Here is a 26709-nt window from a genome sequence, read left to right on the forward strand (position 1 = left end):
CCCCACTCTGCCCACTGCCCACGCCGACGTCACTCTGCCCTCCACCGACGCCGATGCAACTCCGCCCACCACCAACACCAACGTTGCTCGGCCCGCCACCGATGCCAGTGTCGCTTGTCCCTCTGCCTCCACAGCCAGCAGCTCCAGGGGAGACTGTAGCACCCAGCCCTGCCAAGTCTTCACCATTCCCCCAGACCTCCCCCTTACTGAGGACAAATGGCCAGTCCTCAGTAAAGGGCTCACCTTTGTCTCCCTCTCCTCAAAAGCCAATGAATACCCCTCATGCTTGGACGTTGAATAGTTTTCCATCGTTTCTGCCCCCACGCTTACTTCTTTAACCGTGAGCCTACCCATCCCCCTACTGACCCCTTTTCCTGCCTCCAACACACCCCTTCCTCCTGGACACCACCCCAAGGCCTCCTGCCCTCCCTCGACCTCTTCATCTCCAACTGCTGTCGATACATCAATCACCTCAACCTCTCCAACCCCCTCACCCACTCCATTCTCTTACCCCACAGAAAGTGCAGCCGTCTGATCCCTCTACTCCAATCCCAGCCTCACCATAAAACCTGCGGACAAGGTAGGTGCAGTTGTAGTATGGCACACCAACCTCTACATTGCTGAGACCGGGCGCCAACTCTCCGACACCACCTCCTACTGTCCCCTTTATCATGACCCCACCTCCAACCACCAAAACATCACCTCCCAAACCATCCACAACCTCATCATCTCAGATGGCCTCCCACCCACAGCCTCCAACCTCATCGTTCCCTAACCCTGCACCGCCCGTTTCTATCTCCTTTCCAAAATCCACAAACCTGACTGCCCTGGTCAACCCATTGTCCCTGCCTGCTCGTGCCCCACCGAACTTATCTCCAGCTACTCGACTCTATTTTCTCCTCCTTGGTCCAGGAACTCCCTGCCTACTTGCGTGACATCACCCATGCCCTCCACCTTCTCCAAAACGTCTAATTCCCCACCCCCTTCTCTTACCCACTAGCCTCATCCCACCCCCTTGACCTGTCCGTTCTCCCTGGACTAACCTATCCCTTCCCTAAATCCCCACCTACACTCACATCTACTGGCTCCATCCCTGCCTCTTCGACCTGTCTGTTTCCTCTCCACCTATCTTCCCCTTTATCCATCTTCTATCCGCCTCCCCGTCTCTCCCTATTTATTTCAAAACCCCCTTCCCCTCCCCCGTTTCTGAAAAAGGGTCTCGGCCCGAAACATCAGCTTTCCTGATCCTCTGATGCTACTTGGCCTGCTGTGTTCATCCAGCTCTACATCTTGTTATCTCTTTTTAAACCATAATGCTTTTTGGCATTGTTGTGTGACCAATGACTAAAGCTAATTAGTATCCGTTTTAATTTTAAAACTTAAGAAAGTTCTTGTCATTATATTAAAGTAACTCCATGACTTTGCCCTTTTCCTGTCTCTTTTATCCTTACAATCCTGTGATATATCTTCAGTTATCCAACTCTGGCCCAATTTCCATTTGTTGCAGGTGCCTTAAGCAACAAAGGTCCTAAATTCTTGAACTCCCTCTTTAACCTGTTTGCCTCTTGACTTCTTTGTCTCTTCCCTTTAAGTCTCCATTTAAAATCTTACGCCAAACTTTTCATTGCCTACCTTAAAATCTCTTTATGTTGCTCCGTGCTGAATTTTGTCTTGTAATGGTCCCATGAAGCATCTTAGAACATTTTATTGTTTAAAAAGTGTTACATAAATGTTGAGGCTGTCGTTCAGGAACCCGAACTTGGCATTGACATTGCTCGTGATAATCATTCTGCTATAGATGTAGCTGACCTCTTCGAGCAAATGGCAGGTAGCTGAACTTTTCTACACAATGAGCAATTAAGTTTGTTTCTTCATTATTATTTCACTTAAATCACAGATTCACTGAAGTGTAATGGTGCAGAAAGAGTCTATTTGGCCCAACATGCATGTACAGTTCATTAAATTAACAACATTACATCGTGCCACCTCCTGTTTTCCCCCCATTCACTTGCACATTATTTTTATCTAAGTAATCATCTTACGCCCGCTTGAATGCCTCAATTGCACCTGCCTCCATCATACTTCCAGGCAATGCATTCCATACCTTAATTACTCGCTGAGTTAAAACACTTTACCTCACTTCACTCATGTTTGTTTTGCGGATCGCTTTAAATCTGTCTTGTTCTTGTTCCATTTACAAGCAGGAATGTTTTCTCCGCAGTCCGCTCATGAATTTTAAAACCTCCATCTGACTTCCTGTTAGCCTTCTTCTCTTCAAGGAGAACAATCTAACTTCTTTAATCTATCCTCATAACTGACGCTCCTCATTCTTGAAACCATTCTAGTAATTCTTTGCACAACTTTTCTAACTGGACCTGTTGATGCCAGTTCGACTGGAGTTGTACTTCCTGGAATAACCAGTTAATTCGGGCTATTTTGATAGCTTTGTGGTAGATTCCAAGAAGTTTGATTTGAGACATTAAATCTGTTTTTCTGTCCACAGAAGCTGCCAGATCTGCTGAGTTTCTCCAGCATTTTTAGTTTTTGTTTCCGATCCCAAACATCTGCGGTTCTTTGTTTGACTTTATTTACATGATCTTCTGTTCACATTTGAACTGTGAAAAGTATCTGGTTGAGGACACATTGTGTCGGTCCAAATTTGTCTTGCACCTGGAGAGAAATTTTTTGAATAGAGTGGAAGTGTAAAATGCTTGTGGCTACAAATCTGTGGCTAATAGTAGGAGAGGCTTGAAGCAAGATTTCAAAATTTCATGTAACATATTGTCAATGTGATTGATTAACTAATCAGAGTATATCCTATACCTGGTTATTACAGTAATATACAGAGAGATTTTCTGGGTAGTAAATGATTACATTTTCTCTGTCTAAAAAGCACAATACACTTAACTGTCTGTTGATACGATGCATGGATTTCTTGTATAACTGCAGCATCTACACGGGCAGACGCTAAAAAAGGCTGCAGTTTCTAGCTTTTTGAGGTGGTTCATTGGTGAATCCATCCAATTTAATGTTAGGCTAAGGCACTCAGGGTGCATTATGCAGAGAAGAAAGGGACTCATCTTTTTCATCATTAAACGCTTAGGTAAGTTTAAGTGTTGCTGAAGCAGTAAATAAAGCTGGTGTCATTGCTGTAATCGGTGCTTTCTCCGTTATTACATACGGACAACTATTAGCTCCAGAGAAAGGCTTTCAGCCTCTGACACTTTGTTGTCAAGGCATTTTCTTCACAACAACCATAGCAACTTGCATCTACTTAGTGCCTTTGACATATTAACATGAGCTTTCTGAAATACAATTTGATGTTGCTGTTACCCCTGAGTTTGGAGGGATGTGTTGATTCTTCTGATGCCCCATGGCACCATTGGTCATAACAAATTTTAAATTTAAACAAAGTTTCGTGTAGGTTTTTTACTGTATTTGCTTTAGTGTGAGAAACAATTTAGCCAGTTCTGTTTTGTCAACAAAGAGTAGATTATTACAAATAATATTTAGTGAAACAAGCATCTAAACATTATTGACAAAAACAGTTTAGATTGTGCAAAGATATTTATGACTTGTATTCTAACATTTCAAAGTTAACATGAGGCAAAGATGAGAAACAGAAAACACCCTACATAGCATGTCAAAAAGGAAATGTGATCAGACTGATGCCGTAAAATTCTCAGCAGTCCCCACAGATATTAGTAATACTGTAAGTCACCTAATCTCATTAAAACTCCACAAGGGATTAAATATCTACATTTCCAATGATCTTGCCTTGAAACTCCCTCAAAGACACAGACAGACATACTTATGTGCGCGTGTGCACGCACACGCCTCACTTCATTGTCCTCTGTACTGTCTATTCAAACCTTTGTAATGTGCTTTGTCTTTATTGATTGGCAAACCTTAGTCTAACTAGCATTTTCAAACAGTCAAATGCCACACCCTTGGAACTGCTTGTACCCTTGATTCTTACAACATTCACTGACTGCTGGCTCCTCCAACAACAATTGATCGTTACACACAAAAAAAATTAATCACTGTCCCTATAAAGATTTAGTGGGCAGTCGACATGTAGGCTTTAAGGAAAGCCTGAAAAGAAGAGTGGGATTGAGAGGCGTAGAGGGTTAGGGACAAAATTCTAGAGCTTAGGTCTTAAACAGCTAAAGGTATGGTTGTCAATGGTGAAATAAAGAAAATCAGGCATAAGGGGTCAGAATTGAGGAGTGCAGAATTCTTGGAAGGTTTCAGGGCTGAAGAGGTGATGGAGATAGGAAGAGACCCATGGTGAGTACAAAGCTGAGAACTTTAAATTGAAGATATTATTGGATCATTATGAAACTCAGAGCTAGCTATCCCTCAGATTACTGTTGTGTTCTTTATAGATTACCCCTGAATCTCTTTTACTGAAGCTCCATGTTTACTGATAGCCTCAGTAATTACTCTGTGTGCTAGTGCACAGTCAGACCTTATCTGCAATGTAAAATCATACTGCACAACATAAGGACATTGGCTAATTGTAACTGATTAGGATACTCTTCTTCAAACAGTGGCATGAGAATTTTTACATTTGACTCAATAGGAGGACTGTCCCATTTTTTTTTATCAGTATGTCAGGAAGACAGCATTGCCAATAGTGCATCCCTGTCTTAGTGTTGACAGAAATAGCAGCCTAAATTAGGTCCTGAGTTCTGAGGACACAAAACGTTAACTCTGTTTTCTCCTCCACAGATGCTGCCAGACCTGTTGAACTTTTCCAGCAACTTTGTTTTTGTTCCTAAATTAGGTCCTTATGTTCTAGAGTGGAATTTCAATTCAAAACTTTATAACTCAGATGAAAGTGCCAGCTGTGAGCAAGTTGATGCCTATTCTGCTGCAGATCAGATACAGTTTGCCAAAATAACAAAATATACCTATGTCAGATGTTTATATGATACCATGGTGTTAATGGTGTTGTGGAGAACAATGCAAGAGTTCTGAGAAGTAATTGATTTACCATAAGTTGGGGCCAGGCTAGATCAAGACTTATATTTGTCTCTGTGGATGAATGAATAACAAATAAGGCTTGATAAGTAGAGCTGTTACTGAATAGGCTGTTGCTGGTCAATGGGTTTATCTTCTTTTATTTCAGGAACGCTGCGTTGCTGTATTGGCTCGTGTGGAGCGCACAGACTTTCTCTCACCAATGTCCATTGGGGATGTAGCACACGTCAGTGCAGAGATAACCTATACGTCAAAGCACTCTGTTGAAGTCCAAGTTAATGTGATGGCTGAAAATATTCTCACAGGTACTGACCTAGAATTTTTAAATAATAACCTGTCTAAGCTTTGTTTATGCTTTGCTTTGCATTCATTCTGTCTGTCTGTTTGTCTTGAATAAAGACCGTCTGTTGAGGAACCTTTGGAAATTATTTCTGATGGCATTTATACTGTCCCCATGTTTTTCCGAATGAATTGGTGTGGTAAATTATGCATAAAAATTCAAATGATGCCTGAATTGTCTGCTAAACCTGCTACTGAATTTGTGCCTTGTCCTGACCAGTTGAAGCTACAATTTGCTTCCATTATATAGAATGCTGTTTTGAATGTTTCTCCTGAACTGAGTCACATTACACTGATTCAGAGTGAAACATTGGCAAGATGTCCAAGATGGGAGATCATTGGAACAATAGCTGTTTCATTGTTCTTGCAGTCATGAGTCATGTGGTTCTGGAGTTACACATTGAACAAAGTAAAAAGTTAAGAATGTTTCAACTATTGAGTTATCTTCATGTGCAACATACAGGCAAAGAAGACAACAAACCTAAGTGAAAAGGTAGAGAGGTAATCAAAGAACAGAGTTTAAATTACTTCATGCTATTTTGAGCAATCTGATTAATGTCTTGAAATTAAACTTTGGCCTGAACTATTTCAATGATTAAGATAGCACATAGGGAAATCTAAATCCCAGTATGTGAAATCATAAATATCTTGAATATATAAGGTAGACGAATTAGGTTATGATTGTTGGAACTAAGGATGAGAATGTATAATGAACATAATGGGGGAAAAAAACACATTTCAATAAAAAAAATTACAGGGAAGGAGGAATCATAGAATCTCAATAGTGTAGAAGCAGGCCATTCAATGACTGAATCCCTCGTTGGTCCTCCAAAGAGCATCCCCCCATACCCACACCCCCTCCCCACACACAGACACAGACACACACACACACACACAAACACACACACACACACACACACACACACACACACACACACACACACACACACACACACACCTTATCCCTGTAATCCTGCATTTCCCGTGGCTAATCTACTGAGCCCGCACATCCTTGAACACTATGGTTCAATTTAGCAAGGCCAATCCACATAAGCTGCACATACGTAGACTGTGGGAGGACACTGGAGCGTCCAGAAGAAACCTATGCAGACATGGGGAGAATGTGCAAACTGCACACGGGCAGTTGCCTGAAACTGGAATCAAACCCAGGTTCCTTGTGCTGTGAGGCCGCAGTGCTAACCACTGAGCCACCATACTGCCCCTTCTTGCTGGTTATTCCCATTTTATTCAGTAAAAAAGTGTTTTTTAAGTGCAAAAAATTGGCCAATAGATGGTTGTGCACATGTATACATGGAGGGAGAGTAGCATGCAACAACTCGAAAGAGTTTGTTGTCCTTATCTTCCTCTGCGATATGTATGGATTCTACTGATGACCCAAGTCCTTGGGCACCAGGTGCATTCTAACTCCTGACCCCAAGGAGCAACTATTGATATAACAACTTTTTATCCCACAATGAAAGTATCACATCAAGCCAGCATTATCCAGAAATGGAAACCAAATTATTTGACTGTGTCCAGCACAGTCAAGACACACCTAACTTTACCACGCCTGTTACTTTCCAATTAAGTTCACCCAACTGAACTTGGAGCGGGCAATGAACCCAAGATTTTGTGCTCTGCATCAATATATAAATCAATCTACGACACAAAAAACAACTGTGCAAACACCCGAAGGACTCTATGCCTTTGAATTTATTTCCATAAGTGATGGTTCTCTGCAACTGTTGACATAGTTGATGTCCAGGTCCATGAGGCAAACAAGGTGCACTTTTCAGCAGAAATCCCTATGTTACATTCAGAAGCTGAAATTTGGTGATGTTTCTTTCCTTAGCTCAGGGCACACAATTACTGGAGTGACAAAATTCATCTTTGAAGAGAGATTAAGTGTGAGACATTCTGCTTGTCTGTGGTGAAGTCCTTTTTACAGTCTTTCCTGGAATGTGAATGCTATTGGCAAAACCAGCATATGTTTCCCCACCCCAATTGCTCAAGAAGGTACTAGTGAGCTGCTGTCTTTAACTATTCCAGTACATCTGGTGTTAACATACCCACAGAGCTGCTAGAAATGAAATTCCAGGTTTTGTACACAACAACAAGTGATGGAATAGCAATACAGTCCCGAGTCTTACATGTTACAGCATTCCTGTGCACCTGCTACTTGTGCTTGTAGGTAGTAGATAAGATAGTAGGAACTGCAGATGCTGGAGAATCTGAGATAACAAGGTGTAGAGCTGGATGAACGCAGCAGGCTAAGCAGCATCAGAGGAGCAGGAAAGCAAAGCTGACGTTTTGGGCCTAGACCCTTCTTCAGAAATGGGGGAGGGAAGGGGGTTTTGAAATAAATAGGGAGAGAAGGGGAGGCGGATAGAAGATGGATTGAGGAGAAGATGGGGGAGAGGAGACAGACCGATCAAAGAGGCGGGGATGGAGCCAGTAAAGGTGAGTGTAGGTGGGGAGGTAGGGAGGAGATAGATCAGTCCAGGGAGGACGGAAAGGTCAAGAGAGCGGGATGAGGTTAGTAGGTAGGAGATAGGGGTAGGGCTTGAGATGGGAGGAGGGGATAGGTGTGAGGAAGGACAGGATAGGGAGGCAGGGACAAGCTGGGCTGGTTTTTAGATATGGTAGGGGGAGGGGAGATTTTGCAGCTTGTGAAGTCCACATTGATACCATTGGGCTGCAGGGTTCCCAAGCGGAACATGAGTTGCTGTTCCTGCAACCTTTGGGTAGCATCGCTGTGGCACTGCAGGAGGCCCAGGATGGACGTGTCATCTGGGGAATGGGAGGGGGTGTTGAAATGGTTTGTGACTGGGAGGTACAGTTGTTGAGTGTGAACTGAGCGAAGGTGTTCTCCAAAGCAGTCCCCAAGCTTCCACTTGGTTTCCCCGAAGTAGAGGAGGCCACAGCGGGAACAGCGGATGCAGTGTACCACATAAGCAGATGTGCAGGTGAACATCTGCTTGATATGGAAAGTCTTCTTGGAGCCTGGGAAGGGGCTGAGGGGGGAGGAGTAGGGGCAGGTGTAGCACTTCCTGTGGTTGCAGGGTAAAGTGCTGGGTGTGGTGGGGCAGGAGTGGGGTGTGGAGTGGACAGAGAGCGTGGTCCCTCCGGGAGGCAGATAAGGGTGGGGAGGGAAAAATGTCTTTGGTGGTGGTGTCAGATTGCAGATGGCAGAAGTGTCAGAGGATGATGTGTTGGATCCATAGGCTGGTGGGGTGGTACGTGAGGACGAGGGGGATTCTGGTTCGGGTTTTATTGTGGGGAGCGGGTATGAGGGATGAGCTACGGGAAATGCAGGAGACACGGTCAAGGGCTTTCTCGATCACTGAAGGGGAGAGGTTGTGGTCCTTGAAAAATGAGGACATCTGAGATATATGGGAGTGGAGTGCCTCATCCTGGGAGCAGATGCGGCGGCGGCGAAGGAATTGGGAAAAAGGGATGGCATTTTTGCAGGAAGGTGGGTGGGAAGAGGTGTATTCTAGGTAGCTGTGGGAGTCGGTGGGCTTGAAATGGATATTGGTTTCTCTGTGGTTGCCAGAGATGGAGACAGAGAGGTCCAGAAAAGAGAGAGAGGTATTAGGGATGGTCCAGGTGAACTAAAGGTTGGGGTGGAAGGTGTTGATGAAGTGGATGAACTGTTCGAGTTCCTCGTGGGAGAATGAGGCGGTGCCAATATAGTCATCAATGTGACAGAGGAAGAGGTGGAGTTTAGGGCAAATGTAGGTACGGAAGAGGGATTGTTCCACGTAATCAACAAAGAGGCATGCATAGCTTGGGCCAATGTGAGTACCCATGGCCACCCCCTTTGTCTGTAGGAAGTGGGAAGAATTGAAAGAGAAGTTGTTGAGGGTGAGGATGAGTTCGGCTAAGCTCGTAGATGCCCTGGGTTTGGAAGGTGATGTTGAAAGTTGCTGCAGTGCATCTGGTAAATGCTATATACTGCTGTTACTATGCATTAGTAGTGGAGGGAGTGAATGTTTAATTGATGGATGGCATGCCAATCAAGTGAACTGCATTTGCCCTGCAAGGTCTTTGAGTGTTCCTTGAGCTGTTCTCAGGAAGGCAAATGGAAAGTACTTCATTACACTCCAAATTTATGCCTTAAAATTGATAGGGAGTATGTTGGGAATAAGGCAGTGAGTTACTAGCCATAGAATTTCCAAGTATTTCCAGTAATTATGTAGTTGGTCCAGTCAACGTTATGGTCATTGGTAACCCCAAGACTTTTGATGGTCTGGATTCAGAAAAAATAATGCCACTAAAAGGGAAGATGGTTGAAGATAGAGAAGAAACACAAATAAGTTGCTAATATATTAAAAAACATTTTAAGCTGAATTTCAGATGTTGAAGCAAGACTGTGATACTCAACCTAGGATTTTAACCTTTTCCTAAAGCCTGTGTGCACAAGAATTAAGCAGCCCAAGCCAGTAAAATTGAATATACTGGACATCTAAGGTTTTGGAGTAGATCTGTAGCTCGCCTGGGCTGGGCAAGCCAACAAACCTCAACACACTGGACACCTAAATTTTTTTTTAAATGTTGAAAATATATGGCAGGCTAGTCAACACCTGTAAAAGGGAAGGAGTTTTAGATGCATACCCATCATGAAAATCTTCTTAGTGTGCCATCTGGAACATATACACTGTTTTAACTTTGCATTACTAGATCCAGATACGAAGCAATACAAATTTCAAGCCTATCAATTTAGATTAAAGTAATGTCTCAAATTTCATATCATTTCTGGACATAGGTGTTGCTTTTAAACATTATACCAGCTGAATGCATTAACAAACTTTGTGTTTTTATTGTTGAATTTTCATCTTCTGATCCAAAATCATTTCCAGCTCTCAATAAATTTTACAGTATTGCAGCATCTGTATTCTCATCCTCATGCACCTACTCTTGAGGCTAAACTCCATTCCATCAATGTTTATTAACAAGGGTGCTTGCTTTAGACTGTACAGTACCAATTCCTAATGGCCTTCACAACTATTTGTTGTCTTCAATAAAGGAGACAAATTCTGGGCCAAACATTAACTGACAGCAAACCATAAACATGTTGGAGAGTGGAGTTACTCAGTACATTCTTCCCTATTTATCTATGAGGGTTAGCTTTGTTTGCAGTGAAAGAAATATGTGGGGCAGACACAAGATCTTCTTTGCAACCTTTCTCTGAACATTGTGTCCTCGCTTATTTAGTTTATTGAGAAAAGCCTGGCTATTATCTTGTAAATAGTTTTCCTGTAACATGTGTTGTTAGACAGTTCAAAGTCACTCCTTTACCTCTCTTCAGGAACATTTTCACATGTATTTATTTGTTGCAGTCCTTCATCTTAGTCGTGCTTTCAGAATATGCACATATGTCAGGGCCTGTGAGAATCTGACCCATTGGGTTACCTGTCTGACAAAGTCTAGTACCCTCTTTATCTAGTATACTTAGGATAACCGTTTCAATATGAATGTGCTGCTTGTAATTTAATATTACACACATTGAGAGAACATTGTGTTTAAAAGGCTGCACACTGAATGAAGGTAGTAGATTTTGATATGCAATTTGTCAGTCTTTATCCTCTATATGATTACAAGTTTCCATGCTGGAGCAGAACAATGTGTCTTTGTGGTAATGTGGCAATCACCTGGTGATGTCTCAGTGGACAGACTTAATTCTGTGAGTCACAGGGGCTGCTGGTGCTTGAAAGTACAGTAAAATTACCTTTCTTGTAGGTGAATCATTGTATTCTGACTTACTTGTACTTGATGAAGAACAGTAAAGGGAGGTTGACAAATTTACAGTGATCAAGACTGGTTTGACAAGATTGATCAAGAAATGCAGAAAATTCTTGATCGGAAATGCAATGCCTTCCTTATATATCAAAATTATCCTAAGCCACAGGAGAATAATGAAGAAAGGGCCAGTGAAGTCCAACACTGCGTAGTCATGCATGAAATGCACAGAATCTTCCAGCAGCATGGACCAAAAACAAGTGATCCTTCCCCACTTTTAGCTGGTGACAGCAATAACTTTCTCAAAGAGAATGTAGCTATCCAAAATGATTGGTTAGGGCACTACTGGAACCTTCTCATTGGGAGTCAGCATTGTCAGACAAAAACAATCCTGTAACAGCTTTGGACATCATTTTTGGATGTGTTGCCATCGCTTGCTGAAATGCACAAGGCTATCCAGTATAAGAAGAATAATAAGCAGTGTGGTTTGGTCAGCAATTGTACAGAGATCTATAAAGCTGGTGCTGACATGAGCTGTCACTCAAAGATTCAGGCTTTTCTACAAAAATCTGGAGAAAGAAAGATAATGTCTTGCAGCCTTTATAATAATGCTACTATTGTTTAATTTTGTAAGAAGGGTAATGTATCGATTTTGGGAACAATAAGGCATTTTCCTTTTGTTCACTGTGGGCAAGATTCTCAAAGGAAGTCCCCTGAACACTTGCCTATCCATCAATGAAAATACTCTTGTGGAGAGTAACATAAAAAATCAGATTTGAAACTTTGGATCAACTCTTTCTAAATCCAAACAATAAGATTCCTGTAACATAGACATTTGTAATATAATGAAAAATACAAATTTATTAAACATTGGTCTTAAAAAAACTCACAATGTGCAATATGTTAAAATAAATTTAGGTATTAATGCATCTGGAAAGAATTCCAGTTGTTTTGTATTGCAACTCACTCAGACAGTAAGAACTGCAGATGCTGGAGCCAGAGATAATAAGTAACACAGCAGGTCAGGCAGCATCAGAGAAGAAGGAAAATTGACATTTCAGGTCAGAACCCTTCTTCAAAAACGGGTGCTGATCCAAAACATCAACTGTCCTGCTCCTCTGATGTTGCCTGGCCTGCTGTGTTTCTCTAGATCCACACTGTGTTATCTCTGTTTTGTATCACAACATTTTTAGCATATATTTGAAAGTTTCATTTTCCTGGTTAAGTTGAGAGTACATTTAAAATATAATTTCTTCAATATATTTAACAATTAACATAGATGAAACTTGTGCACTTGTTTTAAGGTGCTTGTCTAAAATCGTCTGAAACCCTAACACTATAAGTACCACTTTGGTACTTCCCACAACAGGCAACAGCATTTTCTTCATGATTTCAATTATTTGCAGTGGTAATATTTAGTCAAAGACATTTTCATTTAGCTGCCTGAACAGTTTCAAAACAAAAGGAAGTCTGAGGAAGAGGTAGAATTCTGCAGTTTTGAGGTCCTAGCAAAAGAGACGGTGCGATGAAAGCAGAGGGAGAGAAATAAACTTGTTGGAAAGCATGATTGGTATTGTTAAATTAAGAGAAATGACCATAACAGACTGATTAATTGAAAATAAGAGAGGTTTTATAGTTAGAGTAAAAGCTTCTAATTATGCTTTTGTCTACCTGAAAAATGAATTCGGCAAAACAGTTTTCTGTTTTTGAGATAATACAATGAGTTAATATGGTGAAAAACAGAAACAGATGCTCTGTGGTTTATATATTTTAAGGGAAATAAATGATAAGTTCTGGATCATGGGCCTAGCAAGTTCATAACATGTCTTGTGCTGGCTCCAGTACAATGCATTGTAATATTGAGTCAGACTGGCTTCTGAAGTTGATCACATACAATATTACCAGGTTTACTTGTGCATTTGGCTGAATCCTTGAATCAATTGTGCACAATTACATTGCTCTTGGCTCTGAGTCAGGACTTCCTGTCTCTCTTTGACTTGCTATTGCAGTTTCTAAGGTAGGTCATTAGTGCATCAAACATTGTACAGATCTTGCTATTGGTCGAATGCAACCAAGGATTTTGTTAATGTCATGTGGCAAGACATCAAGTGAATTGTGGCTGGAAAGGTTTTTCACAAAGTAAACAGCCTGCTAATTCTTCTGACTTAAGTTTACCCATGGCATGTGGCATTATATTAGTTTTGATTGTATGACATAAAGGCACATCATTCACCTTTTTATGAAGGTGAATACCTTCAGTGGTACTTTCAACATCTCTGCAACAAGACCCGTAAGCTCACGACATATTGTTTCCAATATAATGTTTAATCGTGCAACATCAACATGCATGCCTTTGATATGCCTTTATCCTCCATTTTAATTGAAGTGACTCCATCTAAATGGGGGAATACATAAGTTTTTGCAATAATCCTGCAAAATAATGCTAAACTGTACCACCTAATTATTAATGAATGATTGATTCTTGATTTTATGTACGTAAATGCTCACTTTCATTCCTTGCAGGAATCCACCGAGTAAGTAAACACAGTATATGCAGTTCAGATTTCTTCCATCCACCGCCACCCGTGGCCCAGAAGTCGAAAACTATTATTTAACTGTACAAAAAGAATCACCAAGTGTTTGGTTGTCCACAAATAGAAAATCTACAATTAAAACTGATATTTAATGGCAAAGAAGATGTACGGAAAGAGAGAAATTGTAAAATAAATTTTCCTGAGCACTTCCCTTGAAGCAATGTTTTACAGCAACTGACAACAGAAAACAATCGGAGCAGAATTTATTCTGTCTGTCTGTCATATCCAATTAGCCTCAGGTTTCAAGGGAATGTGTTACAGTCTGTGAAGGGGACTGAAATATACAGAATGGGCATATCACATATTTTTGTAACCTACTCCCCTCCATTTTATTGTCGAATCAACTTGAGCTGTGTTAGTGAATTCTCTTTTAATAAAAATATATTTGGGTGATCAGTGACTGCACTTTGAGTACTTAGTAAATTTTTGATCGATCAAAAGAAAATTAAGAGTGAGAGTGGATTTTGGTTAGCTGGATGTTGTTCTCAAAAAGAGACACGCTACATTTCCACATTGTTGCTATAGATACCATTCTGTCAGGGTTGTTTTGGTTGGGTGTGATGCAGATCTCATTCCCAAAAGCATTCTGTCAGATTTAGTTTGAGTCAAGACTCCTGTACATTTTTAGCTGCATGTAGTTATTTTGTGGTAGACCAGAAACAAGAAATGGTTTATAAAATTTACCATTCTGTTTCTTTCTTTTGCATTTTAAATGTGTTTTAAGCTGGAGAAGGAATTGAATTCGACAAAATTCAATGATTAATTAGAACAGGTTGCCATGGATCTGTCAGTGGATGAAACTTGCATACATAAAATGAAATATGGGGGAGGGGTTAGAAATGGAAAAAGGCCCTATTTAGTATTAGGCATCTACTGTGAACATTATATTGATATATATATGTACATGTGTGTTTGTGTTGCACAAACAGATTGTTTAAAGATGCTGAACTGCAACACTTTTCTCCAAAATACATCATTCTGTACATCTAGGAGCCTAGATCATTTTGTAGGGGAAATGGTTTAGGTTTATTTATCTAAATTATGATTTTGCTCTTTAGGTATAGTAACCGCAACATCTTCATTTGCGTAATGTGCCAGGAATAAAAAGAAATATTTTAAATATAAAAACATTTGGTACATCACAGTAAGGATGATTTCCTTTGTAACTTATGTATCAGTGAGATTAATAACCTGCTGCAATAAATGTCTCTTTGACTACATACAATGCACAGAGGAAATCGCTCTTCCAGAATGTTCAAGGTAGTCAAATCCTTGCATGAGGATTGCAGTTTATAATAAAATAATTCTCTAATAAAATTAGGTTGTCTATCTCGTTATAAATTATTGAGTTTACCAACTGAAACATTTCCTGACTCACTACTATGCAGTGAAAAGGTTTCAATCTGATTCACTTTTAGAATTAACAGTCAGCAAATAAGTCAAATGGTTTTTAGAATTATTTTATCATAAAGATAGTAGCAATGTACTATAATAGGAGAGGAGTCTCAAATTTCATGGGTGTTTTTGGGTAGAGACAGCATGGTAGTTTATTGAAAATAGGTGTTCAACTTACTGCTCCATTTTGATTGTATTCAAAATTTCCCATTGAATGCTTAACCCTCTTAAAAGCTGACATGATCTTAAGGGAATTCAAGGAGCTGTCTGTGTTGGTTGAGTGAAGAAATTAACCGAGTTACAAACTGAAGCTCAGAGTTTATCATTGTTAATTACACTGGACAAAGCTTGCAGTAAACACTATTATCACAATGCAAACAGTTTAAACATTACAACTGTCAAAATGCAGTTAAGACTGTCTCACTTCTAATTCATTACAGTGACATGTTTTAATGTAGCAATGGGATGCACAGCAAGTCAACATTATTTTTCGGATGGACAGCAAGGCTGCCAGTCCCCTTTTCAGCAACGGATATGTCCTGAACATTGACAGAGTTAAAAACTGACACGATGAGAAACTAAGCAGGTACAGTGAATCACGGTGTCCATGCATTGTCTGCCACAAGCAAAAGGAATTGTATTTTTCAGTGACTTCATAATATATCCTTTCAGCTAGCATGTGCACATTACCCAGTCCACCTCACGCCCCCAGAATTGCCTTGAAATAGCATTGCCTGTGACTCATCATGGGAAACCCATGAGTTATACAAAATTACACCATACTATTCTGATTTAAGAATAACATTAATCTGAGTTTTTCTGGGGAAATTGGTTATTGCACATGTTTCTCAGTGGTTGTGTGAATAATTCCAGCTTGTTTGAAAGGGAGAATTACTTGGCATCATCTTTCGTAGCTCAGGATGTTGCAACTACTTCACAGCAATCGACTCATTTTCTGAAGTTCAGTCATTCCTGCAATGCAACAACTGATGAACATAGCACAGTCCCACAGATAGAAATTAAATGAATTGAAAAGTAAGAACATGTATTTGTGCCAGGCTTTCTCTAGTCCAGGGTATCCCAAAGTACTCTCCAAATAATGATGTACCTTTGAAATGTTGTTACTTCTGTAATAAAGGGAAACGCAGGAGAAAATTTGCACTCAGCCAGGTCTGACAAACACCAGTGGGACAAATGTTCAAATAATGTATGCTTTGGTGACAGCTGTCAGATCAATATTAAATAGGTCAGATGGTGAGCTCCCTAGCTATTCTTTGAATAACACCATGGGACTTTACATGTTGAATTTGGTTTAATGGCTCATCCGAAATGTGACATCACTGACAGTGCAGTACCCCCTTAAGGTGTCATCTTAAGGAGAAGATTGCAAGCTTCTCCACTCTATCAATGTCTAGTCCCTCATCTCTAGAGCCTTTGTCGTTAATCTTTTCTGTGCTGTCAATAGTACCTTCACATTCTTAAAAGTGTAGTTCGCAGGGTATTTTGATGATCTCATCCCTAAGCCATCTGGACAATTGTAATATTAGGTAAAGGTAAATTCGCCAGAGCCCTACTGAATCATAGGCTGCACTCTCATTGGAGAGAAATGATTGGTGGTAGTTTAACCTCAGGCGAGGGGAATGGTGGAAGGGAGGAGCATCCTTCATGACAACCTTGGCCGGCATGTGAATTAAACCCACATTGTTAGCATCACTGCATTGCAAACTAGCTGTTCAACCAACTGAACAAATTAACTGCTTTATCACAGTTGATGCCATGATTAACCTTAAGAAGACACTGCGTCATACAGTCATTGAGGTGTACAGCAGAGAAACAGACCCTTCGGTCCAACTCGTCCATGCCAACCAGATATCCTAAAAAAATCTAGTCCTATTTCCCAGCATTTGGCCCATACCCCTCTGAACCTTTTCTATTCATTTAACAATCCAGGTGCCTTTTAAATGTTGTAATTGTACGAGCCTCCACTACTTCCTCTGGCAGCTCATTCCATACACACAACACCATCTACATGAAAAAGTTGCCTCTTAGGCCCCTTTTAAATCTTTTCCCTCTCACCTTAAACCTGTGCCCCCCCCCCCTAGTTTTGTACTCCCCCCACCTCAGGGAGAAGTCCTTGTCTATTTACCCTACCAATGCCCCTCAAGTTTTTATGAACCTCTATAATGTCACTCTTTAGCCTCCAAAGCCTCAGGGAAAATAGCCCTAGCCTATTCAGGTTCTGTCCATAACTCAAAGCCTTCAATCCTGGCAACATTCTTGTAAACCTTCTCTGAACCCTTTCAAGTTTCACAACATCCTTCCTACAGCGGGGAGAACAGATTTGCACATAGTATTCCAAAATTGGCCTAACCAGTGTCATCTGCAGCCACAACATGACCTCCTAACTCCTATACTCAATGCACTGACCAATAAAAGCAAGCATACTAAACAGTGTCTGAACTATCCTGTCTACCTGGGACTGCACTTTCAAGGAATTATGAACCTGCATTCCAAGGTCTCTTTGTTGTGCAAGTTTTTTCTTTCCAATACAGTTGTGACAATATAATGGATTTAAGAGGTATATTTTGTCCTAGGTTGTTTCTTTATGAAAGGCTGAGACAGAGGTGGTAAGTAGCCTGCTCAAAAGCCAATAAATTAAACAGCTTGTGAGGCTTTGCGGTTTTTTTAAACATTGGAGCACTGGAAGCAGCCTGAATAGGTGGGGTCAAGCTCCGCAGAACCAGGATTTGTTTTAGTTTTAGCCTTCACTGGCAGTTCCTGGGTTCTTGAAACTGGATCTGCAAGCTCTTATTTCAGCCACTGTTACAGCTAAAAGCTGGGGTTCACTTCCTGCTGCTAGAATTGCGTGTGAGGCAATCTATTTTACTGAATTTACCTTCGCCAAGGGTCTGTTTATGGAATGTCATTATATTGGAACAGTTAATTAGTAGTAGTTAATACATAAATTATTTTGTTAAGCATTCAATAGAATTATAGTTAAGGCAATTCTTTTCCTTTTATTTTGTCTGTATTTTAACGGCAGTGTAAAAATAAAGTGTTTTGCTAATCGTCAAGAAGTTTGACAAATTGAATTGCATCCGGATTGGAACACCTTGCACTTACCTTTAAAACAAGAAAGCATTGGGGTTGAGGCTGTCTCCTTAATATATTTTGAAGAGGTTTGAACTGGTCTATAACAAAATTCATGCATTGGTCTTGCTGTGTTCAATATAATCGATCTCCATGCCTCTAACTTTGGCTGATGTTATTGGCTCAATGCTGAGATTTTACTTCAATGATTTCTGGAGAAATGGGGTGAAAATTACTGGAAACATTTTCATCAGTAGTCTAAAGGAATTTAATTTAGTGTGCACTTTCAGTCCTTTTAGTGATTATTCGCTTTTAACTGTATTTAATAGCTGTTAACTAATAGAAAGCATGAATAATGTAGCAGAATCCCTCGAGTTGAAAACGTGGATGAAAGACCATGTAACATAGGACATCAGCAAGATTGAAAAGAAGAAGAATGGATAATTAGACAAATCAATAAATAGTTAATGGGACTTGCAGTATTTTCTGGGTGGTGATGCTGTGGCTACCTAATGTGTCCTTAATTGGCCCAAGTCAAATGTGCAGTTACAGATGAGGATATTGCCAGACGTGTCTAAAACCTGTTCATCCTTTTGCTTATGATCGGAGGTGGAGAACAAAAGATAAAAACAGAGGGGAAAAAAAGACAAATGCCTGGTGTTTCTGTTCCTTTTTCTCAATTGCCTTCTGTAGTCAAAATACATTACTAGAGTCAAGAAATTAGCCATGAATGCATTAAGGAATTTCATAATTATCTTACAGTAGTAATTGTACAGAACAGCATGATAACACATTGAATTTACACTGTGACTCAAAGTAAACAAATAAATTGACAATGGCTGTTGTTTTTCATCCTGGGCTATATGATAATGAGCTCTTTCAAAAGTATATCTGACAAAATATTCATGATTTCAAAAATGTTAAACTCGAACTTTCTACTTGGAAGTAAATTTGAAAGTCATAAAGCAGCAGTAATTTATTGATAATTAGGAATATTTGTAAGAAAAAGATTTCCACTTTATTCTTAAATGTAAGTAGAAGTTCCTCAAGTGGACTATTGTCTCTGTTCTGATTGTATTCCATTCAATTTTTATTTTCCATTTGAAAAGAGACTCTGTGAAATCATTGTATTAAAGACTCAACAAAATCTTTGCGAAATACATTTGTTTAGACCCAACATTGTTCATAGGCATGAAAAGGTTGTCATGCTCAGAGTATCCATCAGAAACTGAAGTCTGTTGATAACTCATGTGAAATGGAGCGTTGGGCCACATCAACATGATTCTGGTTAACGCACACTCCACTAAATCTGACACATTTTGGTTGAGGGATTGTGAAACCAACATTAGATCTTTCATTAGCATGTGCAATGGGCCATATGCTTGAAACAAGCACCAGCCAGGGTTTTCTGCATATCTCAAAGCCGTTATCACTCCAGACATATTTCTGATGCGGTTTGGCTTTGGGTATAACCTTCAAATCGGGACTGCTTTCACCAATTCTGTGTGCAAAAAGCAGGCATAGCATTGCCCCATTTTGCACCTTTTGAAGCATTGAAATTAGTAATAGAATATATTCTTCCACCCTATCCTGAAAATGCTGACTTTTGCCTATAAATGATTTCATGTCTACTTCCAGTCCTCCATGACCATACCCAAATGCTTTGCTTCAAAGCAAGGTTGTCAATCAGATATTTAACCATGAAAGAATTACACCTGATTCTCTCCATGTCCAAAATCTACACATGGAAAGTGTTCCTGATGAAGGTCACTGGGCAGTAGTTGGGAGTAGTAACCATGTTTGTTTTCCTCATCTGAGACTCCCTTGCTCCAGATATGCTGAGGCAGATTGTAGCACTCCATCACCGACCTAGCTGAAATTAGTCAGGGTGACACATTGATCACAGATTGAATGCCTTGAATATAATGGCTATGAAATGTAAAAGTGAATATATTGGTCTCTATACAGGATCATAACTGGGCCAGAATGATAGAAACTGCTAACTTTTAGGCTAACGTTCTATATTTAGCGCTGTCAATACAGAACAAAAATTATTGGAGCTGCACCTTGATATACTGAGTTGTTCCTTGAACACAAGAGGTTTTGTAACACACTCCAAACATTGCTAAGTTGCCTACAGTGTCAGAAGAGGTGCAAACAGTCATGTGACATTAAGTCTGGCAGCATCTACAGAGGGAGAAAATTGTTAACATTCTGAGTCTGGTGGAACTCTTGATCAGAACTGGGGGAGAGTGATACCAGACTCAAAATGTTAACTGTTCTCTCTGCAGTTGGTGCCAGACCTGCTGAGTTTCTTCAGCGTTTTTGTGTTTGTTTCAGATTTCCAGCATCCATAGTGTTTTGCCTTTATGTAATGTCAAGTGACTCATTATGTATCTCAATTACATTATTCCACCACCTGAATGAGCTGACAGATACAGCCCTCAAAAGTGTGTGAATAGCTACAAGAAACTGTGTTTAAGAATTCAGAGAGGAATGTCACCTTTATTTTTAAAAATAATTTAATTTGTTTTTGAAACATCTCATGATGAGTAGCAGTTTACTAAATTTTTTTTAAAAACTGCCTGAAACGAAAGCAGAAAATACTGCAGACTCTCAATGCCATTTATAGAGAGAACCTCAGTTAGTATCTTGGGCATAAGACTTAATCCTCATCCTCAACTCTTGTATGACTTAAAAAGAATGAAGGAATACTTGTAAAGGAACAGGGAAGAAGGAAGTACATAAAATGTCTCTACACACAAAGAAATGGCAATACTTACAAAGTACTTAGGTGAACAATATAGGATGGTTAAATGACAGAAAAGATATGTGCATGATACAAAAGAAGGATAAAGTGGACAAGAAAATCCAAGAAATATGAGCCACTCAAAATGCAGTTTGCAAGAATGACCAAAAGGATAGAGAGATACCCATCATATTTTCATTGAGCTTCATTGGGACAGTGTAGCAGGTCAAAAACAGAGGGGTTACAGTCGGACTGGAATTGAGAAATGCTAGAGTAATGGAATATGAACTCAAAGCTTACATGCAATTCCACTGTCTGCTATTGGGGTGACAGGAGATAGGTGTCTACTGTTCATGTCCTTTTGCCTAACAAGTACGTAGGCATAGGATTAACCCATTCATCCCCTTGACCCAAACTGGTGGAGTATAAGTGTTTAAATCACTAAAAATAGTAATGCAAGTTAATGTGCCCATTATAAAATGGCAAGCTAAGCACTGAAGATTAGTGCTGGATGCATATCATTGAAAAGCAGAAAATTGCATTGAACAGATATAGAACCTTGGTGAATCCACATTTACACTATACAGAATTCAGGTCTTCATATTATAAATCCTGTTTCTGCACATCTTATGATGTAAATAGGGCATGAAGGCATTGGAGACAGTAAGGAAGAAAACTTTATAAAAATGATACAAGATTTGGGAGGCAGTACTTTTCAAGAAACATTGGATAGGATGAGGCTCTGTTCTCTGGGATAAAAATAGAAAGATGCACGTTAATTTGAGAAGGTATGAAGGGTTTTGTAGAGTAAACATTGCGAAGGTAGTCACTAATTAACACAGTAGACAATACAGGAAGAGCTTCTTTATTCAGAGCATTATTATAATGTAGAACTCTCAATTCTAGTTGAGGTAATTTGCATAGCTGCATTTACAGAAAAGCTAAGTATGAGAGGGAAAAAGATAGAATTGATTGCATTGGTTGAAGTAGGAGAGAATGAGGCTCATTTAGTGCACAAACACCAGTATTGACCATTTTGTCCAAATGACTTATCTCTGTGCTATACATTTTCTATAATTAATGTATGTTGTGCTCCTGGGAGTCAGAAGCAAAACAGGCTGGATGCAAGGGAAAGGCCATAAATCTGAAAAAGAATGGCAGCCTGCTGGCAAGCAGTTTCTGGCTGGGTAAGCCAGTAGGAGTATGATACTTTCACTGCTCCAATTACATAAGCCTCCTTCCACCTTCAATTAATCACTTGCAATTTCACGCGAGTTAATATAAATGAGTTAGCTACAATATACATATTCCTATGAACTTTCATTTTTATGTAACATACTTTGAAAGAACAAGTTTTGAATCATTATTTTGAATCTATTTCTGGGGAAGGGTTCAAATGCAGACATTTCAGAATTCTTTCAAATTTATCCTTCAGCATAATGCCCAACAGGAGAATTTGTAGGTTTGGTTTAAATAGCAAGTTATATGTGTTACTCATGTTTATTGACAGATGTTACGCAAGCAGGATTGGTTCAGCATTACTAAATTAAACCTATATAATAATTGGGCATTTATAATATTTTAATTGGATATTAATGATATTTTAGTACCTTGCAGCCTTGCGCAAATAAAGAGCATGGTGTGCAGGAAATAAATGGGCATGATGAGGCTCAAAGCTTTTAGCACTAATTTCAACATTAAGTACAGCAACAGGGAGATTTGCATTAGCGTCCACAAGTTAGGAATGTTGGTTTTCTGTTGTTAAGACCCAGTCATGCAACAGAAAACAATACACAACGAGTGCTGGAAATCTGAAATAAAATGTTGGAACTTTTCAGCAGCCCGCAGCATAAAAACAGACCTGAAACATTTACTCTGTTTCTCTCCACAAATGCGACTTGTCCATTGAGTTTGTCCAACATTTACAGTTTTTATTTTGGACACATGAGCTTGACGTTTGAGTGAATGAGTCTGATTTTAAATAACCCATAAGCAAAACTTATGAATAGCAGATTTATGTAGTTAGCTTTTTGAATTTAATACTTGAGGTTTGCCAGCTTCATGCATATTCCTGGAGATTTCATTATGTCACATCTCACCTTGCACCATTTTACCCGTCACACACCTTTGATTAGCTCTGTAATACATTAGTCCAGATTTGCTGCGGATTGTCACTCTATCCTTTATATTTGAAAAGGAGGGTGTTTTGCATTTGTTGAGAGGAGATCCAATCAAAATTTCTTTAGAAATGCTGATCCATGATTCCATTCTTACAGTTCTCTTGTCTGGTGCAAAGGGCAGCACGCCCCCTGTTTACAGCAGTCAGCTGCTGTCACATGTTTATTACATACTGTGAGGATGATATTTGGAAGCTTCAGTACCAAGAGAGTATCGGTTCGGTTGTTAGATAAGTAGGGTGTCAGCAATGTAGGGAGGGAGGACATGGGGATAGGGTGCCAGGTTTATAGGATCTACGTGGGAAGGGGATGGGATACTATTTGTGTCAGGTGCTAGGTGGCAAGATGAGTGGTGTAGTTTTAGGGTAGATCAGGGAGGCAGGTGAGGGAGATCCAGTTTGACTGGGTGAGTGACTGTCTGGTCTGATACAGGGTTTGGGTCCCGAGGCATGGATAGTAGGGCTGAATGCAGAGTAGTGAAGTGGGATGTTAGGTCTAATGATGTGGACAGGAGGAGGTGGGGAGGAGCATGCCCTGTAGTGGAAAGGGTCAGGCGTGCCTAGTGATGGCAGAAGGATAGAGGTCATCTGCAGAACAGAATAAGTGTGATGAGATAGTAGGAACTGCAAATGCTGGAAAATCTGAGATAATAAGGTGTAGAGGTAAGTGTGGTGTCAGGACTGGGTTGTGTAAATAGTCTGGCAGACAAGTAATTGGGAATGTGTGAGGTGAGTATGGTGTTTGTTGAATAGTTGTTCAAGTTAGATGATGTATTTGATAGTCCAACTTTTCCACAGTAACTATTTACCTAATTTAGTTGGAACTCTTGAATTCTGCTATTTAAGTGGAGACATTTGGAGGGCTCCTGGCATTGAGGAAATGCACAGTGAAGTCTTTAACTTTCCTGTTAATGTCTTTGGAGTCTGCTATCATGTGAATTCTGCAGGATCACCATACTCATCTCCCATCAATGCTAGAATAATGAATGTCTGCATGGCCATCAGAAAAACTAGTCTATTGATGGCTATCGTGGCCCATCTCCTAAGCAAACTGGAGAGACCACAGTTCTTTCCATAGTTTTGCTGAAGGGTTATCAGCCTGAAACATTAACTCTTTTTGTCTCCACAGATGCTGCCTGACCTGCTAAGTGTTTAATAAATTAGAATATTTGCATATATCTATTTAACAGGATAACCTGTGTTTCATTGAATAAGATATGTATAGACTGTGTGTCTTTTTATTTTCTGTAGTTTTGATTGTGGATGAAATGGGAAAAATACTATTTTTATGACCAAGGATTGTGGAAGGGATTACTGCACTTTTTAAAAACAGGCTCCTGACACTAATTGTAGGTGCTGTTACACTGTTAGATGTTCAAGCAGTAAGAATGGTGGCGGTTACTACATATAAGTTGTAGGCGGGGGGTGAGTACAAGTGGAGATTCGGCCAGCAGCAAACGGCTAATTATCTCTGGAGTGGTCAGTAGTTGTAAATAATAAACGCTTTCTGCCTGTCAACAACAATGTGATTGGCTCCTGCCAAACTAAATAGCTTCTGGATGTGAACAATATGGTCAGAAGCATTCATAGGGGAGATGGTGTCTTCCTCTCTGGCAGAGAAAGAATACGTAAAGCCTAAAGAAAGCCAGCTTACATTTCCTCACTTCTGTGATGATTCTAGGAATAGCCCCAGCATACTAGCCTAATGAGGCATACGAATATTTAGTTTTATTCATTGTGCTCTGCATGATTTCTCCAGAACATAATGAGGCACTGTATACATGCAAATCTCATTCCTTCAAAAGTAATTGGGAACACTTTTCCCTTCTGATGTTAAGTTTTATCTTCTGTTGTTAATCCAGCAACATATCAACTCAAAGTGTGTTGTAAAAATAATTGATAACAAGATGTAGAGCTGGATGAACACAGCAGGCCAAGCATCATCAAAGGAGCAGGATTGTCAGTTTTACATTTGTTGCATTGTTACTCTTTCCTAGTCAGAATCACTGGAATTATCCAGACTGGATTCTGAATTTCTGACTTGTTTCCTTCATTCCATTTGTGGTGCCTTTAGTTGCCCAGACCCCAAACTCCAGAATTCCATTGTCACCTCCCCACAAGCTTCATCACTTGTTTCTATTCAGACATCCCCTAAAACCTCTATGTTTGATCAAGCTTTCAGTCACTTATTACAATGTCTCCCAAAGTTGCTCAGTACAGTATGATTTTGCTCCAACAAAATTCCCAGGGATATTTTATTATGTTAATCTGCAATATAAATGCACATTGAGGGTTGTTCTGGAATATTTAAATTTTTAAAGCATGTTTCCTATTATAGGTGCTAAACGATTGACCAACAGGGCAACACTGTGGTACGTGGCTCTGTCCCTGGAGAATGTAGATAAAGTGGTTGAGATTCCTTCTGTGCAGGTAACTAATTTACAGTTTTGCACGTATTTGCATTTCATTTCATGATTTTATAAAAAATGGAAGTTTCGAAAGATGAGAAGAAAAGGAAAGAAAAACATGGTCAAAATTAGAATTATAAGTTGAAAATAATGAAATAGCACAGCAATTCCATTCAGTAGCATTTAAAAGAAATGGGCAGGACCTTCACATGCTGTACTTTGCTGCTATGCCACTCAAAGTGCTTGTGGGGAACACATGCCCGCTGATTACAGCAATCCCTGAGCCACTATAGCCGAAGATGGGTCATCTACAAACCATTTGAACAGAGGTGCTGAACGAATGAACATAATGTGATAAAGGTTATCATATCTTCTTGTCCTATGGGTGTTCGGATTTTAAAGTAAAGGTAAATGGGTTTTTGGTTTTAGTTCTATCAAGTTGATTTGTTGCTTCAAATGGCTAGAAAGTCATTTTCGAATAGTGAGTTCAAACATCATTTCCAACGAAGCATGTGACTTAAGTGACTAGATAAACAACCTGAATGAAATGTTTACAAAGATGAACTTTTATGTATAGAAAGACAGAACAGGGGACACATTTCCTTTGAAATGAACAGTTTCATCTGAATGAAAGGGCAGTTTAGTTTGTGGCAGTTAGGCATTTAAAGTTGGAAAGAATTAACTAAAGCTGTCGAGCAGTCAACCAGAATTTTCTTAAAATTCAATTAGGAAATGCCAGTGAAGTACCCAATTTCTGAGTTTTTCAGGGAAAGACAGTACCAGAGAAAATCACCTCTAGTGAAAGCTGAAAGGAAATGCTTGTGATCTTATCAGTTCAAATAGAAATTAAAGAGTTATGACAGGTAGATAGATACTTTCACTGCGTCAAGTGTTCGTAAAGAGCATGGTTGAATTTTTCTTTTTGGTGTTTATGTTAAGATTTTTCTGAATTGTTACATATAGCTTTGCTTTTATTTTTCTTTTTTTATTATAACCCTGCGTTCTTTTGTTAAAATAATATTGTCAGACTCCTAAGAATATGTTCGTAAATGACCAACAAGATAAACAAACTGCAAAAATAAAACATGATTTATGAAGCCAGATTTCACTCTGAGATCTGCCTTGTTCACTATTGTAGTCAGCTGGAGTAAGAACAGTATTACAAACATTCAAGCTAGGAGCAAAATTAGACCATTTGAATTCTCCCCCCCCCCACACACACACACACCC

General features: G+C 39.7%; 1 protein-coding gene across 6 annotated transcripts in view; it reads left to right on the forward strand.

The window, feature by feature from the left end:
• acot7 (acyl-CoA thioesterase 7) overlaps window positions 1–26709 on the forward strand; it is a 242153-nt gene that overhangs the window by 42722 nt on the left and 172722 nt on the right. For all 6 annotated transcript variants that reach the window (XM_059638057.1, XM_048561846.2, XM_048561845.2 and 3 more), the window contains exons 3-4: window positions 5135–5291; window positions 25410–25501. In XM_059638057.1, coding sequence (XP_059494040.1) covers window positions 5135–5291; window positions 25410–25501 — 249 coding nt within the window. The remainder of the gene's footprint in view (window positions 1–5134; window positions 5292–25409; window positions 25502–26709) is intronic.

Source organism: Stegostoma tigrinum, chromosome 28, assembly GCF_030684315.1.
Source record: "Stegostoma tigrinum isolate sSteTig4 chromosome 28, sSteTig4.hap1, whole genome shotgun sequence".
In the NCBI taxonomy this organism is placed as follows: Eukaryota; Metazoa; Chordata; class Chondrichthyes; order Orectolobiformes; family Stegostomatidae; genus Stegostoma; species Stegostoma tigrinum.